The sequence below is a fragment of the Sorex fumeus genome, unplaced genomic scaffold, assembly GCF_029834395.1.
Source record: "Sorex fumeus unplaced genomic scaffold, SorFum_2.1 ptg000033l, whole genome shotgun sequence".
Lineage (NCBI taxonomy): Eukaryota > Metazoa > Chordata > Mammalia > Eulipotyphla > Soricidae > Sorex > Sorex fumeus.
In genome coordinates, this window is record NW_026606090.1 from 30132677 (window position 1) to 30149385 (window position 16709).

General features: G+C 46.5%; 1 protein-coding gene across 1 annotated transcript in view; it reads left to right on the forward strand.

Moving 5' to 3' along the window:
- The window catches only part of PPP2CB (protein phosphatase 2 catalytic subunit beta), a 40509-nt gene extending 25155 nt beyond the window's left edge, over nucleotides 1-15354 (forward strand). Inside the window, exons 3-7 of the mRNA XM_056116706.1 lie at nucleotides 21-194; nucleotides 4197-4286; nucleotides 5119-5280; nucleotides 7838-7956; nucleotides 14553-15354. Of these exons, the coding sequence (XP_055972681.1) occupies nucleotides 21-194; nucleotides 4197-4286; nucleotides 5119-5280; nucleotides 7838-7956; nucleotides 14553-14625 (618 nt within the window). The 3' untranslated portion in view covers nucleotides 14626-15354. The remainder of the gene's footprint in view (nucleotides 1-20; nucleotides 195-4196; nucleotides 4287-5118; nucleotides 5281-7837; nucleotides 7957-14552) is intronic.
- Nucleotides 15355-16709: the final 1355 nt, after the last annotated feature.

Sequence of the window (16709 nt, forward strand, 5' to 3'; positions counted from 1 at the left end):
GGGCTCTGCTTTTTTTCCAGGTGCGTTACCCAGAACGCATTACAATATTGAGAGGAAACCATGAAAGTCGACAAATTACACAAGTATATGGTTTTTATGATGAGTGTCTACGAAAGTATGGAAATGCCAATGTTTGGAAATATTTTACAGATCTATTTGATTATCTTCCGCTTACAGCTCTAGTGGATGGACAGGTATGTTCATGGTGTGTTTAAGGGGGAAGGTAGAAGGCTTTCTTCCAGGAAATATGACCAGGAAATCTGACCATGTTTCTTTGAAATGCATTTTTTTCATTCTCTTATTTTCATCTCCTTAAGCCTTAAGTTTTGCCTCCTTTCCCTAACGTTTCCAGAACAGGAAATTGAACAAAGGTAATCTGCACATTGGGACCGGCCAATGTACACGTTTTCAGATAAGCGTGTTACTCTTTTGGCCAAAGGACATGCCAATATTTTTTATTATAAGTAAATGTTTAAGAACCTGATGTGTATAATAGTGAAGCTGAGATTATTTCGTGTGGGGACCACACCACACAGTGTTTCGGGGCTACTCCCAACACCGGGCTGAGGGGTGAATCCCCGTGGTTCTCAGAGGACCATTCAGTGAATGGATCAAACCCAGGCTCCCGCATGCAAAGGGTTTTCTGTTTGTATGGTTTGGTTTGGGACCATACCGGACATGCTCAGGGCTTACTCCTGGCTCTGCACTCAGGAGTTTATTCTTGGCGATACTCTGGGAACCATATGGAATGCTGGGGATCAGCCCCGATATCGTCTACCTGCAGGGCAAGCACCCTAACTACTGTACTGTCTCTCCAACCCCATTAAAATTACAGTCTCTGCTGGTTACCTTTAATAACTTTTCTATTTTTATGCTAATTGCAAGCAGTACTAGTAGGTATTACACCTTCTTCATTTTCATAATGCAAAAGCTTTTTCTCACCTATAAAGCAAGCAATACAAGGACTGAAGAGATAGTACAGTGAGTAAGACCCTTCCTTTGCATGTGCCTGACCCGACATCCCATATGGTCCCCTAAACCTGTCAGAAAGGATTCCTGAGTGCCAAGTCAGGAGTAAGCCCTGAGCATTGCTGGGTATCCCCCCCCCACCCCAACCTTCTCAAAAAATGTAGTACGACTCAAACATTCAAAAGAATAAGCATAAATTTCCTATTTTGCTTTGAATTTTAAAATAAAACACGGTTTTACTCTACAGTCCTTTTTTGTTTGTTTGGGGGCCACACCTGGCAGTGCTCAGGGTTACTCCTGGCCCTGCACTCAGGAATCCCTCCTGTCGGACTCGGGGATTGAACCAGGCCAGCCATGTGCACGGCAAGCCCCTTACCTACTGTCCTGTCGCTCCTGCTCCTTTACAGTTCTTAAATTATATAACCCAGCATTTTCAGAGGTAAAATAGAAAATATTTAACCAGCTGGTGGAAAAAAATCAGTTATGACCGTCTCCCCTCCCCAGGGTGGATGCCAGGATTAACACTGACCGAAGTGCTCTACGTCTGAGCTGCATTCCTAGCCCTGGCGATGATGATCTTTTTCTCACCTCCTGTCGGGCAGCACAGGGCCACACACCTAGTGCGTAGGAGACTGTGTGACGCTGGAATCGAACCAGGGTTGGCCGCAGGAGAGCATGCGCCGAAACCCCTGTCCTGCCTTCACCCTGTGGTTACTGAGATACTGATGGTCATGATTTGGAGTCCCTCAGTAACTGATGCAGAAGAATCATGTTTTGCCTAGACATTAAGAAACAAAGTAAACACTGTTGATTGAAAGGGTGTTAGGGGCTAGAGCGATTGTACAGCCCATGAAAGGTTGGCCTTGCACACAGCCTGGTGGATCCCTGGCATCCCACATGGCCCCCCAGCCCCGCTGCCAGTGATTCCTGAGCAGTGCCAGGTGTGGCCCACAAACAACAAATGTTTAATACAGTTACATAAAGGGTGTTAAGACTTAATTCAGGGGCCAGAGAGATGGTGCAGGTGGTAAGACAAGGCTTCATATGGTCTTCCAAGCACATATATGGCCCGGACCCTTGTCCAAATTTAGAATTTTTTAATTTCACAAGCATTAAAATCATAATGTTCTTGATTAATATCATTTATTGACAAAATTATTCTAGGACAACTCGTTAGTATAGATGACGAAGCTAGTTTTCGAGTGGGTGTGTGAGCAGAGCTTTTATTCATTGAACGGATTCCAATGATATTGCGTTATTTCTCCTGCGGCCCCAACTTCTTACCCTCACTGATGAGCTTTGATGGGACATGTGTGTTTGTAGTGTAGTGCACTGTGTCAGGGATTGAACCAGACCTTTCACGTGCCAGGAAATAGAGGGGGGAGGCCTTGGCCGTTTGCAGGGGATTTTCCTTGCACACAGCCAACCCAGTTTGATCCCTGGCACCACCTGTGATTCCCTCGGCGTGACCAGGAGTGGCCCCTGAGCACTGACAGGTGTAACCCAAAACAGAAAAGAAACTACAGATGGACCTTTCACCCCGCTCTCCTCCCTTCGTGCTGTCCCCCTTCCTGTTACTCATTCCTATCTTGTTAAGTAAGCATTTTCAGGTTTTAAGTAGTAAGGACAAATTTCAGACTAGAAATTAGGTAGAAAAGGCGAAAAACCTAATTGCTTTGGAAATTGTGCAGTCTTTTCCTAACACTCAAAGTAGAAGGTAAGGATGCAAATCTAACAGAATGGCAGTGAGGGTATGGTGTAGGCAAAAACCTCTACCTTCCAGATGCATGCTCATCCTGCGTTTGTTCTGTAGCAGACTATAAAGGAAATAATGGGATAAAGGGGATGTAAGTAATAAGTAAAAATGAAACAATAAACTTAAAGAATAAGATGAAAACAGACATTGACACTGAAAAACTGTTGCTCGGTATGGCAAAAATCACCTTAAAAAATCTGCTGATAGGGACCGGAGTGATAGCCCTGTGAGTTGGGCATTTGCCTTGCATGTGGCCTTCTGGCGTTCGATCCCAGGATCCTGTTTGGTCCCATGAGCGCCACCAGGCTTGATTCCTGAGTGCAGAGCAAGGAGTAACCCTTAAATATCTCCAGGTGTGACCCAAAAAGCCAGAGAAAAGAAAAATTTACTGATAAATGTAATTGGCCAAGCTAATCTAGAAAACAAAGGTGGGTCACACTTAAATTGGAAACGTAACTGTATACAATATACTCAAAAGCATATTATCAAGGTGTGTGTCTATGTAGCAAACTAGGTAGTTTCAGTAGACAGATGTCCCCAGACTTTCAGGAAGCATAATTTCTGTGCTCTAGAAAAATCTAGAGCACTTAGAAGAAATCACTGTGCTTCAGAATTTACACTGCTGGCTCCACTTCAGTACCTACCCGGACATGACAGATACAGAAAAATACTACCAGGCCAAAAACATTTGAAAAACTCTCTGTTATTCATTATTTAAAACGGTTAAGTAGGGACTGGAGCGATAGCAAAGCGGGTAGGGCGTTTGCCTTGCATGCAACCAACATGGCGGACACAGGTTCGATTCCCAGCATCCCTTATGGTCCCCCGAGCACCGTCAGGAGTGATTCCTGGGTGCATGAGCCAGGAGTAACCCAGACCATCGCCAGGTGTGACCCAAAAAACACACACACAAAAAAAAAAATAGAGATAAAACAGTTAAGTAGAGGCAGGTAAAAACTGAGTACATGCCTTGCATGCTAAAAGCTCAAATTCCACCTCAGGCACCACCAGGAGTGGCCCATAGTGGCCCTCTGAGGGTAGCGAACGTAGAGTAACTTTCATGGGAGAAGAAGCCAGGGAAGGGGGTACAAACTCTGCGTAATCAAACAATCAGAGGAGCCGGGGTGCTACAAAACTGTGGAGCACTTGGCCTTGTGTTGTGTGGCCCTGCCTTGGCCCCAGGCCTTCCACACAGAAAAGGAAAGCTGCAAAGCCACTGGAACCAGGAACAACGTAGTGGTGTGTTTGTTGTAGGAAAAAGTACGTAATTCAAAAGTTAGATGAAAACTGAAGGAAAAAGGGAAGAAATAAATGTTGATTCTCTGATTTTTTTCATGTTATAGTTGATAAATTTTCTGCATCTCATTAAACTTTTATTTTTGAGAATCAAAGCTCTTGATGTAACCATTCTTTACTTCCCCGTTATCTTTCAACAGTTAATCAAACATGCACATTTTAATTTTGTAAACAGATATTCTGCCTCCATGGTGGCCTCTCTCCATCCATTGATACACTGGATCATATCAGAGCCCTGGATCGATTACAGGAAGTTCCACATGAGGTAATCTTAGGGTTCAAGATGAAAGAAACTGGCGGAGAGTCTTTGGCTCTTTGAAGGGGGTGGAAGTGGAATAACTTTGTACACCAGGAGGGCTGGAGAAGTAGCACAGCGGGTAGGGCATTTGCCTTGCACACGACCAACCCGGGTTCAATTCCCAGCATCCCATTTGGTCCCCCAAACACCGTCAGGAGTAACCCCTGTTCATCACCAGGTATGACCCAGAAAGCAAAAAAGAAAAAACCTTTGTACACCAAAATTACAAGTAACAGTGTCATCACTTGATCACTTGACATCCCGTTACTCATCGATTTGCTCGAGCAGGCGCCTGTAACGTCTCCGTTCGTCCCTATCGTGTGCTAGTGTAGCCCAGTGGCGTCTGCTCGCTGCAGGAACACGAAGAGCCTCAAACCGATCATTCAGGGTCTTGACGAAGAAGTCTTAAGAAGGAGGAGAACAATGTGATATTTCTCTGATTTTAAGAAAATGCTGCAAGGAAGGCAAGACAATCGATTAAGAAAGAAAATGGAGAGGAAGTTCTCTTGGTGTTGCTTGAGGGCACTTACCGTCTGTTTAGGAATTTCCCTTGCTAAGCTTGGCTGTTGGGAGCTTTTCTCCTCTGAGCCATGTTGTTTACTGGCTGTTTTTCTCCTTTCCCCAAATCCTGCTTATACCTGTTGGAGCATAGCTCTGATGCTTCTAGAGAAGATACAGTTTCTCTTCTTGTACGATGAGCGGCTATTAGCTGCTCTGGCTTGTGAGTGAATCTGAATTAGCTAAATGGCTGCTAATAATTGATAACATTTTCTGACATGTATTAAATTTTCTTGGCCAGGGCCCAATGTGTGACCTACTATGGTCAGATCCAGATGACCGTGGAGGGTGGGGTATTTCACCCCGTGGTGCTGGTTACACGTTTGGACAAGACATTTCTGAAACATTTAACCATGCCAATGGTCTCACACTGGTTTCTCGGGCTCACCAACTTGTAATGGAGGTATGTCCTTTTCCTGTAGGGTTTGATCTTCCCTTTCTCTTTGTTTGTTTGTTTGTTTGTTTGTTTGTTTAAATAGGGCATTTTCAGGCAAGAAAAGATAATAAAGTAGAGGGTGCTTGCCTTGCTCAATCCCCAGCACCCCATGTGGTTCCCTGAGCACCACTGATGTGAACCAAAACTTAAAATAGGGCAGTTTTCAGTACCCAGAGCTCCTCCCAGCATAACTCAGCCTGGTGTAGCTCAGTGGCCCAGGATAGACTGCAGGGGCCAACAGGCACCAGGCAGCCCCAGGGCCACGCGTGGTATCAGACACTGGTTAGCGGGGGGGCGGGGGGGGGGGGGGGCTTTAAGTGCTGTGGGTCAGACTCAGGCTCCAACATTCTCAGCATGTGCTCTGCCCTCGGAACTGTTTCCCTAATCCTGCATGATCTTTATTTCAAATTAATTTGTCTGTAATAATGTTTCATAACTTAGAGTATCAGAAGCCATACTCCCCATTACCTCAGTGAAAAATATTTTGGCTAGTTTTGCAGATAAGCAAGTGCTAATTAACCAAAGCAAAATTAAAACTTTTGAAATTGAGACTTAGAAGATAGTCACAGAAAAGATCCCTTGTATCCTACATTCATAACCTCATATATAAATATTTTGTTTTTGGCTCTTGGAGTCTCCAATTGATATTTGGGGGAATGCAGGGACCACACCCTACAATTCTCAGCCAGATGGGCTGTCAGTTAATCATTCCAGGGCTGCAGCTGGTGATGCCCAGGGGGCCGTATGGTACTGGGGATAGAGGCAAGGTATGTGCCTTGACCCTTGTTCTGTCTCCCTGGTCTCAGCATAACTATCTTATCATTCTGCTGCTCCCTTCCTGTCCCCTTTTCCTGCAGAGTACTTTGTTTTGAATGTCAGTTGCAAACCTAATATTTCTTTACCCCCAAATTTCCATGCATTGTTTTTGGTGTGGTTGTGGAGGTGGGCAGGAACTGACAGTGTTCAGGGATCACCCAGTGATGCTCGGAGGACCGTGGGATGCCGGGAACTAAACCCCGAGGATCCCATGTACAGAACATGATCTGCAGTTCTTTTTTATTTATCTATTTTTTTTTTAATGATCTCAGTTCTTGCAGCTGTCTCCCCAGCCCAAATCTACAACAATATGATGCTGTTACCTAACGTTGATTATTTCACAAAACTTAATGGTGACTGTGCAGATATATATTATATCATGCTGCTTTCAGGTCTCCTTTGTTGTAGAATGAAATCCTCAGATTATGTTTCTTTTGTTTTGCACAATCTCAAAGCTTTCTAGAGTACCAGCAATTTCATTTTATAAGAACATCTTTTTATAACGCTTGCCTGAAATTTTCTTTTGTTCATAAATTTAGGATCTCCATGGGGCCAGCATATCCCAGAATGACATTACATCCTCAGACAGTCTTACCAGGGCTGTGAACTCTATCCCACTGTTCACGACCAAATTTCTCTGCCGTGATGTGACGTCACAAATTTTTATATACAGCTAATGTAAATGACATAATTCTTCTGAAGTTACAGATAGTAGCTTCAAGATATTAAAGGAAGTTTCCACACACCCATTAGAGAGAGGAGGGAGGAGGGTTTTGTTATAGGAGAAGGTCAAGGGCTGGAGTGACGGCACAGCTCCTGACCTAGGTTCCGTCCCAGGCGCCACATATGGTTCCCAAGCCCTGCCTGGAGTGACCCCTGAGCGTTGGGCACTGCAGTGTATGGCCCACAAAACAAAACCATAAACAAACTATTCTTTCAAGTAAATTCGATCAATAATTTTAAGAAATGTAATAAAAAATATTCAGTTGTGGACCAGAGCGATAGGACAGCAGGTAGAGCGCTTGCCTTCTTGCAGTGGCCAACACAGATTCCATCCTTGGCATCCTGCATGGTCTCCAGAGCACCACCAGGAGTGGTTTCTGAGTGCAGAGCCAGGAGTAACCTCTTGAGCATCACCAGGTGAGACTCAAAACCAAAAACAACAGCAAAACAGTTGTCTAAAAGACTGGGACTAACTGAAAAATAATAATAGACCTATTATTTTGTGATGGTTCTAAAGTATAGCATCACAGATTAAAAGTAGGGTTGGAACATGGTATACTATTGCTAGATAATGATCAAAGTAGAGCTAATAAAATGAATTAGAATAGGCTCTAACGAAAAATAATTTACAATTGGAAATATTAAAAGGAGGTCATTGCTAAGAAAACATACTGGTCCAATTCTCTAGGGAGAATTCTAAATTTGTACTTAATATTTGTGTATGAAGAAAGCTTGAGATCTTTGCTGTCGTGTTGGGAGGAATTTCCCCTTCCCTCTGTCAGGTCTCCACCGCAGTATCAGGAGAGGCGGAACCTGTAGCCCAGGTGGCAGGGGGTCGTCCTGTGCAGGGCATCACATCAGAGACGGTGCTTTGTGACGGAGCCAGGGACAGTGTCATGCTGAAGCTTCCTTTCAGAACATGTGCCTGTCGGCCTTGTCGTTCCGGAGTGCGAGATACTGATTGACTTTTCCCTGAATGCTGCAGGGCTACAATTGGTGTCATGACCGGAACGTGGTCACCATCTTCAGCGCCCCCAATTACTGTTACCGCTGTGGGAACCAGGCTGCTATCATGGAACTAGACGATACCTTGAAGTACTCCTTGTAAGTAACAGCGTTGTGGTTGTAGGTGTAGTTGTGTCCATGTGAAGGGGTCTTGGTTGTGGTGGTTACTGGAGCCAGAAGGGAGCCCTAGGCCCCCGTCAGCACATGCACTCGGCGGGCTGGAGGAGCAGATCAGCCTGGATCGTTCAGGCTGTATCGCCGCTGCAACATCGCCAGCCCTCTTCCCAACAAAGTCACTTAACTAGAGAAATTTTGTACTGATTTTAGCGAAGAAACACTAGAGCACCTGAAGCTTAGCAGTACGTACGTCTTACAGGGTCATTTGAGTCATGGGGCTCCCTCCCACACTCCCAGTTTGCTCTACAGCAGCGACTACACTCAGTGGGCCCGTTCAAGAAGGTTCTGTTCTCTGTCCCTGCCCCCCGGCTTAGGCATGTGGTCGCACCCGAGGTGGGGCTGCTACTAGCATATCTGTCTTGGCAGCCTGGATCCCAGTTCTGCTCTGTTGTCTCTTTGCTGGCTTGGTTTTGGGACCACACCCAGCAGTGCTCAGGGCTTACCCTGACTCTTCACATGGAGAGTCAACCTGGGTTACCTTCAAGGCAGGTGCCCTCCCTGCGGTACTCTCACCCTGGCCCCACAGCTCTGTTCTTCGGGGTACAGGCAGCTGGGCTGAGACTCCCTGTCCTGGTCTCCTTGGCTAGCTTGCAGGGTTCTGCTTGTTGTTGCCACAGCAGCCTGCTGATAACCCCGCAGACAGGGGTGACACTGAGTGGGCAGAGGGTGAGGCAGTCCCCGGGCACACTCTAGCCCCCTTCATCCCACAGGCAGGGGTGGCACTGAGTCGGCAGAAGGGTGAGGGCAGTCCCTGGGCACACTTCAACCCATAAACAAGACCAGGGTAGGGACTTCATCTTCTCACTTGGGGGGCTTCCCCAAGCAGTGCTCCCTCCCTGGCTCTGTCCTCAGGAGACACTCCAGGCTGTGCTCTGGGGCAAGTAGTGTCAGGGACTGGACCCAGGCCTCTTGTATGAGCCCGTTGAGGTAACTCTCCAGTCCCTGTTTATATATTTGATTTTTTTTTTGTCTGATTGTTTGGTTTGGGGGCCATGCTCAGCGATGCTCAGGGGTTGCTCCTGGCCGTGCTCTGGGGACCATATGGGATGCTGGGGATGAGCCTGGGCAGCTGTGTGCAAGGCAAACGCCCTCCCCCGCTGTCCTATCTCTCTGGTCCTGTCTGTTTGAAAGTCACCTAGACAGTGGATCTTTGAAACAGCCCGCCCGCCACCCCACCCACTTCCCCCACACCCTCTTTCCCTTCTCTGTTGCTGGTGTCTGGAGTCTGCACACTTTCTTGGTAGAGGTGCTCACCTGCTTGGTTGCGTGTGTGACCCCAGAGGCTGCATCTGCAGCGCCCATTATTACTCTGTGCGATACTGGACAGTGCCAGGGATTGAGTTTGTAGTCTCATGCTTCTGGGCTGGCATTGTGCCTCTGAGCCACACCCGGAAGCTAAGAAACTAAATCTTAAATGTGCTCACGTAATGAGAGAAAAATTCACAATTTACAAATGGATATCGACTTAATAGAGTGTTGTGATCATTCATCGGACTTGCATGTGTTGAATTACAATGTACACCTAAAACAGACTGATGGCTTCTCCGTTTAGGAGCCAGCTCACTAGCCTTACTACAAAAAAAAAAACATGAACTTCTACTTGGCAATATACTATCTGCACTCTGCACAAGTGTAGGTATGCTAGGCATACTCTAACTTACTAAATTCAAAGAAATTCTTAGCTAAGTCTGTCACAGAAAGTCTTGAAGGTAGTAAGAGAGGGGAAGTGAGTCAGACTTACAAAGGAACTCCGTGAGAAAACCCCCTGACTTCTCCTAGGGCGGTCAGCAACGCACCTACTTGAATGTGCTTGAGTGAACCAAAATGTCAAACCACCAGAAGGTTTTTTGTTTGCGTGCCCAGCGATGCTCAGAACATAGCCCTGGTTCTGTGCTCTGGGGTCACTCCTGGCAGGGCTTGGGGAACCACATGTGATGTTAGGAATGGAGCCCGGGTGTGGTTTCTCTCCAGCCAAGTACTAGCAAGAGGGCCGGGGAGATGACTCTGGCTGAGCACATGCTCTGCGTTCAGGAGGCGGGGTCTGATCTAAGCACAAGGAATCACTCCCAGCACCAAGCCAGGAGTAGCCCCTGAGCATCTGTCGGCCACTTCAAAAAGCAGATGCCAGAAAGAAATAAAACATGGCCACTGGCACTAGTAAGACGCGACAGTTGCATCTTCTTAGCAGCTTTAAAAACAAGTTGCTTAAAATAATATGGCTATATTTGTGTGAGTTGAACTTAGAAGAAATGTATATAGAATGTAGTATGTCTGATAGTAACAGCACAGACGAGGTGGGTGGGTGATAATGTTATACTGGAGTTGGGAAATGACACCAGATGGAAAGTTGAATTCAGAGGAAGAATTTAAAGAAAATAAAGTGAGACAGCTACCGTAAAAATAGTCCGTAAATACTCCTCCTTCACTTCTTCCAGAAACATACTGTAAAAATATTGTAAAACATCAGTAGCAATCAAGAATGGAAAGGAGGGGCCAGAGAGATAGTACAGCAGATAGGACGTTTGCTTTGCATGCGGCCAACCCAGGTTCAATCCCTGGCATCCCCTGAGCACTGCCAGGAGTAATTCCTGAGTGCAGAGCCAGGAGTAAGATACGAGCTTTGCTGGCTGTGACCGAAAAAGCAAAAAATAAAAATGCAAAGGGGCTATGTGAATGGAGTACATTTCTGTTATACGCTAGAATTAAGTTAGTATAAATCTAAATTAAAATTTTATCATACATCGTAAGCTGTAAAAGCAAGCACTAATAAGAAAAATTGATAAAAGGAATTTAAAAGGAACACTACGAAGTATCCTTTTAATAAAAACAAAGAACCCAGAAAAATTTTAAACACTTTCAATCATATTGAAATAATAAACATGAGAGGCTTAAGCAATGCATCCAAAGGGCAGAAATGATCAGGTTGGGGATCGAAAGGTGCTGTTTGGGTCTTTTCTGGGGAAGGGGGAAGGTTGGACCATACCGTGCAGTGCCCCGGGACTGCTCCTGGCTCTGTCCGTGGATCACATCTAGCAGTTGTGGAAGTGGCAAGCTCTTTAATCCCTATACTGTTTCTCTGGCTTATATTGTTAATTTGATTTTTATGAGCTAACTTTATTCATCCATGAAAACCATTTAAATTCAAAACCACAAACTGGCTAAAAGTAAAATGGTGGGGAAAAGATGAGCCCATACAGTCAGCAACCACAATGAGTACTGGTTATCCTTTAATTGTTGGCAAGTTGCAAGGGCTGGAGAGACAGTACAGCAGGTAAGGCACTTGCCTTGCACGAACCTGACCAGGGTTTGATCCCTGGCATCCCAGTATGGTCTCCTCAGTGCAAAGCCAGGAGTAAGCCCTGAGCACAGCTGGGTGTGGCACCCCTCCCCCAAAAAAATTTGTTGGCAAATTGGTGTTTTTAAATGACCAGATCTAGGGGTTCACAGATGCAAGACAAGTTCTCTACCCCGCTGGAGATGCTCTGTACCCCCGGCCCTCGATAAGTTTTTAATATTTGTGAAGTCTAGATGTTAAGAAGGTACGCCAAGATTTCAAACATGCATCGTGTGTAACAAAAATGAACAGAATTGAAGAGACAGACACTGAAACAATAGTTGTTGGAGATTTTAATGTGTGTTTTCAGTAACAGAGCCAGACTCTGTTTTCAGTAACAGAGCAACCAAGACTTGGAAACACTGTATCCTTTACCTATGTGGCCTGTACAACCCGTCCTCCAGCCCCAGAGCACTGTCTTCTCAAATGGACAGGGGACATCTCCAGTATGGCCCAGATTCTGGGACTATATGCCAAGTGCCATAAATATTAGAAAATTAAAACCATGCAGAGTATTTTCTAAATTCAGTGGAACGAAAGCAAAAAATCACGGAAGACAAATTAGAAAACTAAGAAATATGTGGAAGTGAATATATTCTTCAGTAACCTGTGGGCCAAAGAAATTGCAAGAAAAAGATAAAATATATATAAATATATATATTTAGTTAATGAAAACAAAACCCTAAAACTTCTGGGATACAGTGAGAGCAGATTCAGACAGGGAAATTTATGATCTTTTATGCGCTGTGCATTTTACAGATTATAAAAGTTTATCATCTGAATTTATAAATCGCCATAATAAAATTATCGACAATAAAAGAGAACAAGGGCTTGGAGGGTGCAGCAGGTGCATGCTTGGTGTGCAGGAGACCCGGCCTCCGTCCCCGGCACCACACAGCGGCATCTTCCCAGGCACAGGACAGTAGCCCTTGAGCACCGCTGGGTAAAGCCTCTGCCAGAAACTCACGGTGACGTGCCAGAGGGACAGGACCGCAGGTCAAGCGCTTCCCTTGCTCACAGCCAACCTAGGTCCTGTCCCGAGCATCCCGGACAGTCTCCCAAGTCTGGCAGAAGGACCCTGACCAGAGAGCCAGGAGTAAGGCCTGAAACATAACTTTGCACTTTAAGGACCCAGAAACAAAAAGCAGGAAAAACTCACTGCAAGGACGTGAAGGGAATCAAGCCTAGAGCAGAAGTGAAATGTTAGGAAGGTGATTCTTTCAAATAAAATGAGATAAGCTCTGTGGATGATTTAAAAATAGAGTGAGGAGAGGCTGGAGCAATAGCACAGCGGGTAGAGCATTTGCCTTACATGCAGCCAACCCAGGTTCGATCCCCAGCATCCCATATGGTCCCCTGAGCACCGCCAGGGGTAATTCCTGAGCGCAGAGCCAGAGCCAGGAGTAACCCCTGTGCATCGCTGGGTGTGACCCAAAAGGAAAAAAAATATAGAGTGAGGAAACATTACCAGATCATTTTATCCCCTTTTACGGGTGTGGCTTGAGAATTGGGACCCTGCCACCAGGAGTGACTCCTGGTGGCAGTTCTGGGGAGCGGGGGGGGGGGGGGTTGAAGCAGGGTCAGCCGCATGCAGGCGAGGCATACCATAAGCCCCTGACTGTGTCTCTGTTCCTGTACTTTTTGGAATAAAAGAAACTGAACTGGCAATGCTAGTACAGCAGGAGGGTGTGTACCTTGCATGCAGCCAACCTGGGTTCAGTCCCCAACATCCCCTGAGCACTGCCAGGAGTAATTTCTGAGTGCAGAGCCAGGAGTAACCCCTGAGTATCACCCGATATGATCCAAAAAGACGAAAGGGTGGGGGGGGGGGGGGGGAACTGGGCTGGGGCGGTGTTAAACTTGGTTGCGACCCCGAGAAGATCTCCAAGCCCCTCCAGGTGTGGCCCAGAACTCAAGGGAGGGAAAGGAAAGAAATTAGGGGTCCTGAGATGGCTTGGTGACTTAGAGCACTGGGTGATGAGCAGGAGCGGGCGATTTAAAGCCCCTTGCTGCTGTCTGCTGAGTGCAGCCGACAGCCCCAAGGCCACAGATCAGCCTGTCTGATCACACGCTGGGGAACTTGGGTGAAATGGGCGTATTCCTAGAAGGTCACTGAAATCTGTGCAGGTGAAAATAGAATACCTTTGGGTGGAGAGAGAGTTCAGCAGGGAAGGTGCTTGCCTTGCACACCAACCCTGGTTCCACCCTTCAGGAGTAAACTCTGAGCACCACTGGGTGTGCCCCCAAAAAGAAGAAAAAGAAAATCTGAATATACCTGTAACAAGTGGAATTGGAGTAATTTTAAAACTGCTCAGGCCCAGTGGTTCCATTGGTGGATTGACCAAATATTCAGAAAGGAATGAATATCCTTAACAGAACACCTTCCAAAAATAAGAGGGGTCACTTTCCAGCTCATTGGGGCCTATATGAATTACCCTGTTATCAAAATAAAAGGCACTGTAAGAAAACAGCCTAGTTTTCTGCATCTGCTACAAAAGTGTGCAGTGAGATACTAAGAACTGAATCTAACAGTATTTCAATAGGATTGTACACCATTGCCATTCCTGGAATACAGAACCAGTTGAGAACATGAATGTGTAATAAACCCTGTAAAACCAGAATAGGCCAGCTGGGGAGTCTTTCAGCTGGTGCAGGGCAGAGCTCCAGAGAGCCTCCAGTGCCCAGCATCAAACCCAACTCCCTCAGGCAAAGTATGTGCGCCAGACTGCTGACAGCCCCCAGCCCAGCTGTGTATGTATGTCCGTCGCAGTGAGAAACCTCACCACTTTCCCCTAAAATCTAGAACAAAGCAAGCACATGGTTCTCCACAGAGACCTTTGTTGATGTTGGATTTGGGCCAGGCCGGCACGGTGCTTCTACTGCTCCCAGCTCAGCCTTGGGTGCATGGGGTGCTGGGATCGACAGCACAGGCATCAGCCCGCTGAGCTCACACACTCAGGACTCCCATGGAACTGATATTGTCACGGACATTTCATGCTAGGGCACAGGACGGGACATTGGCCTGTTGGGACATTCATCGTAGTTCTGTGAAATTTTTCCGTGTATAAGAGCATCTACAATGACTCGACCAGGGTTGCTCTGATGGTGGGGAACCAGGACATTACACGGTCTTTCTTTACAACCGTGTCAGACCTCTGACTCTTTGCTTTTTGCTCATTCCTAGCCTTCAGTTTGACCCAGCACCTCGCCGCGGAGAGCCTCACGTCACCAGGCGTACCCCCGACTACTTCCTGTAAATTCCTCTTGGGAAAATCTGCCTCTGTATGTGGAAGTGTACCTGGCTTTTTGAAATACATGTATTTAAAGGGAAAAGAGGAAAGCGACGGTAATGAGTTTCTCTAACAAGTTGGGGTCTGTGTCGGCATCAGACCACATCATGGACCAAAATGTGCCATACTAACGATGAGCGCCTAGCACATCCTGAGACTGAAGTTAGTCCCCCGTGTTCCAGATCCGTCTGTTTTAACAGTTTGCCTGCTGTATTTGTAGTGACCATTTTCCTCTGGACTGTTCCAGCAAAAAGGTAACTAACTCTTACTTCATCTCCTCTCGCACTCACTTGGAAATTTTAGTTGGTAGAGTTTAATTGGCATGGATTGAGAGAGTTGGAATTTTATTTTTAAGGAAAAGTCACGAGCTAACTTCCATTTAATCCATTTCCCTTTATTTTATTGAAATGTATAATTAACTGCAGAAAATATTCTTCTTGGGAGTATATTGTCATAACACTTAAAGAGATTTTCCTTCATTCTAAACTAAATTACTGTTTAATTTTGATCTGCCTTATTATTTCTGTATATTTGTCATGACAGTGCTTGTATTCTATTTGGTGTACTGAGCAAATAAACCTTCCATTTTAAACAAAAACGTCGACTCACTCCGTAGTGCGTTTTAAATGAAAGTTTGAATATTTTGAAACAATGAGAAAATCTGCTGTCCCCTAATAATTTGTATTGAGGTGATTTTCATGTAGTGTTCTTTGTATAGGCTTTATTTTCAGGAGAGAAAAAAACGGTTTCTTCTTGTTGTTCTTTGTTTTTCTTGAGCCACACCTGGGGATGCTCCGGCATCACTCCTGGTGCTGTAAGGGGGACCGTAGGGGTGCTGGGGATCGAACCCAGGTCGGCCACGTGCATGGCCAGCGCCCTGTCCTGTCCTCTCACTCAGGCCCAAGGAAAACACAATTTCTAAATATTTCATTTCATCGGTATCTGGTGCTTCCATTCTTTTGGGGGGACCATGCCCAGTGTGCTTGGGGCCACTCCCGCCAGTGCCCAGGGACCCTGCCGCCCTGGTGCTGGACCCCAGTGCTCCACATGCATCCCCTGCCCCGGTCTTCTCAAACTGCTTCCCAGGGCCTGAAGGAAAGAATAGAGGGGGAGGCACTCGCTTCACCTGGGGCTGACCTGGATTTGATCCCCGGCACCACGTAAGGTCACCTGAGCACAGCCAGGAGTCAGCCCTGAGCCGGTGGTGTACCCCCAAAGTCTGAAAGAACCAGGTTCCCAAGTTTATAGCACCTCCTTTTCGGGGATGGGGGGGGGTTATTTGGCCTGTGACAGTAAGAGTGTGGATGCTTTGCGGCTGGGGCGGGCTGCCGGGGCTCTGGGCTGGGCGGGGCATTCCTCTGTCCTCCCGCTCCTCCCAGCTTTCTCTGTGCTGTTCCCTGTGCTGCTCGGTGAACGTTTCTTCCGCCTTCCCCGCCCTAGCAAGAGTGCTGGACGTCCGCCTGGCTGGCCTCTGGTGCAGTTTTGACACAGCAGTAAACCAGCTGTGTCCTCGGAGAAGTAGAAGGACTCTGCTTTTCCAGAGAGTAGATGTGCTGCGGCAGCACCACTTGGTCTGTAGCCTCCTGGGAGTTTAGACTTGAATTCTGAAAGCTGGGGAGGGAGAGGGCTCCATGGACGGGGGTGCAGGATGTGCATGCAGAAGGTCAGGGTTTCATCACCAGCACAGCATGGTCCCTGCGGCAGCAAGCTGGGTTAGCTTCAGAGCACCCCGGGGTGTGGCTCAAAAAGCAAAATAACGGCAAAAAAATAAATAATCTCAAAAGACTGGCAGGCCAGAGCAATGGTACAGTAGGTAGGGCATTTGCCTTGCATGTGGCTGGCCCGGGTTTGGTACCTGGCATCTCATATGGTCCCCAAAGCACCACCAGAAGTGATCCTGAGCACAGAGCCAGGAGTAAGCTCTCAGAACCAGGAGTGATCAAAAACAAACCCCCAGAAAAGGTTCTGGAGAGAAACTACAGGGGTCAAGGTGCTTGCCTTGCATGCAGCTGACTAAAAAAATTTCTAATAATTCAGCAGGCGCATTCTTC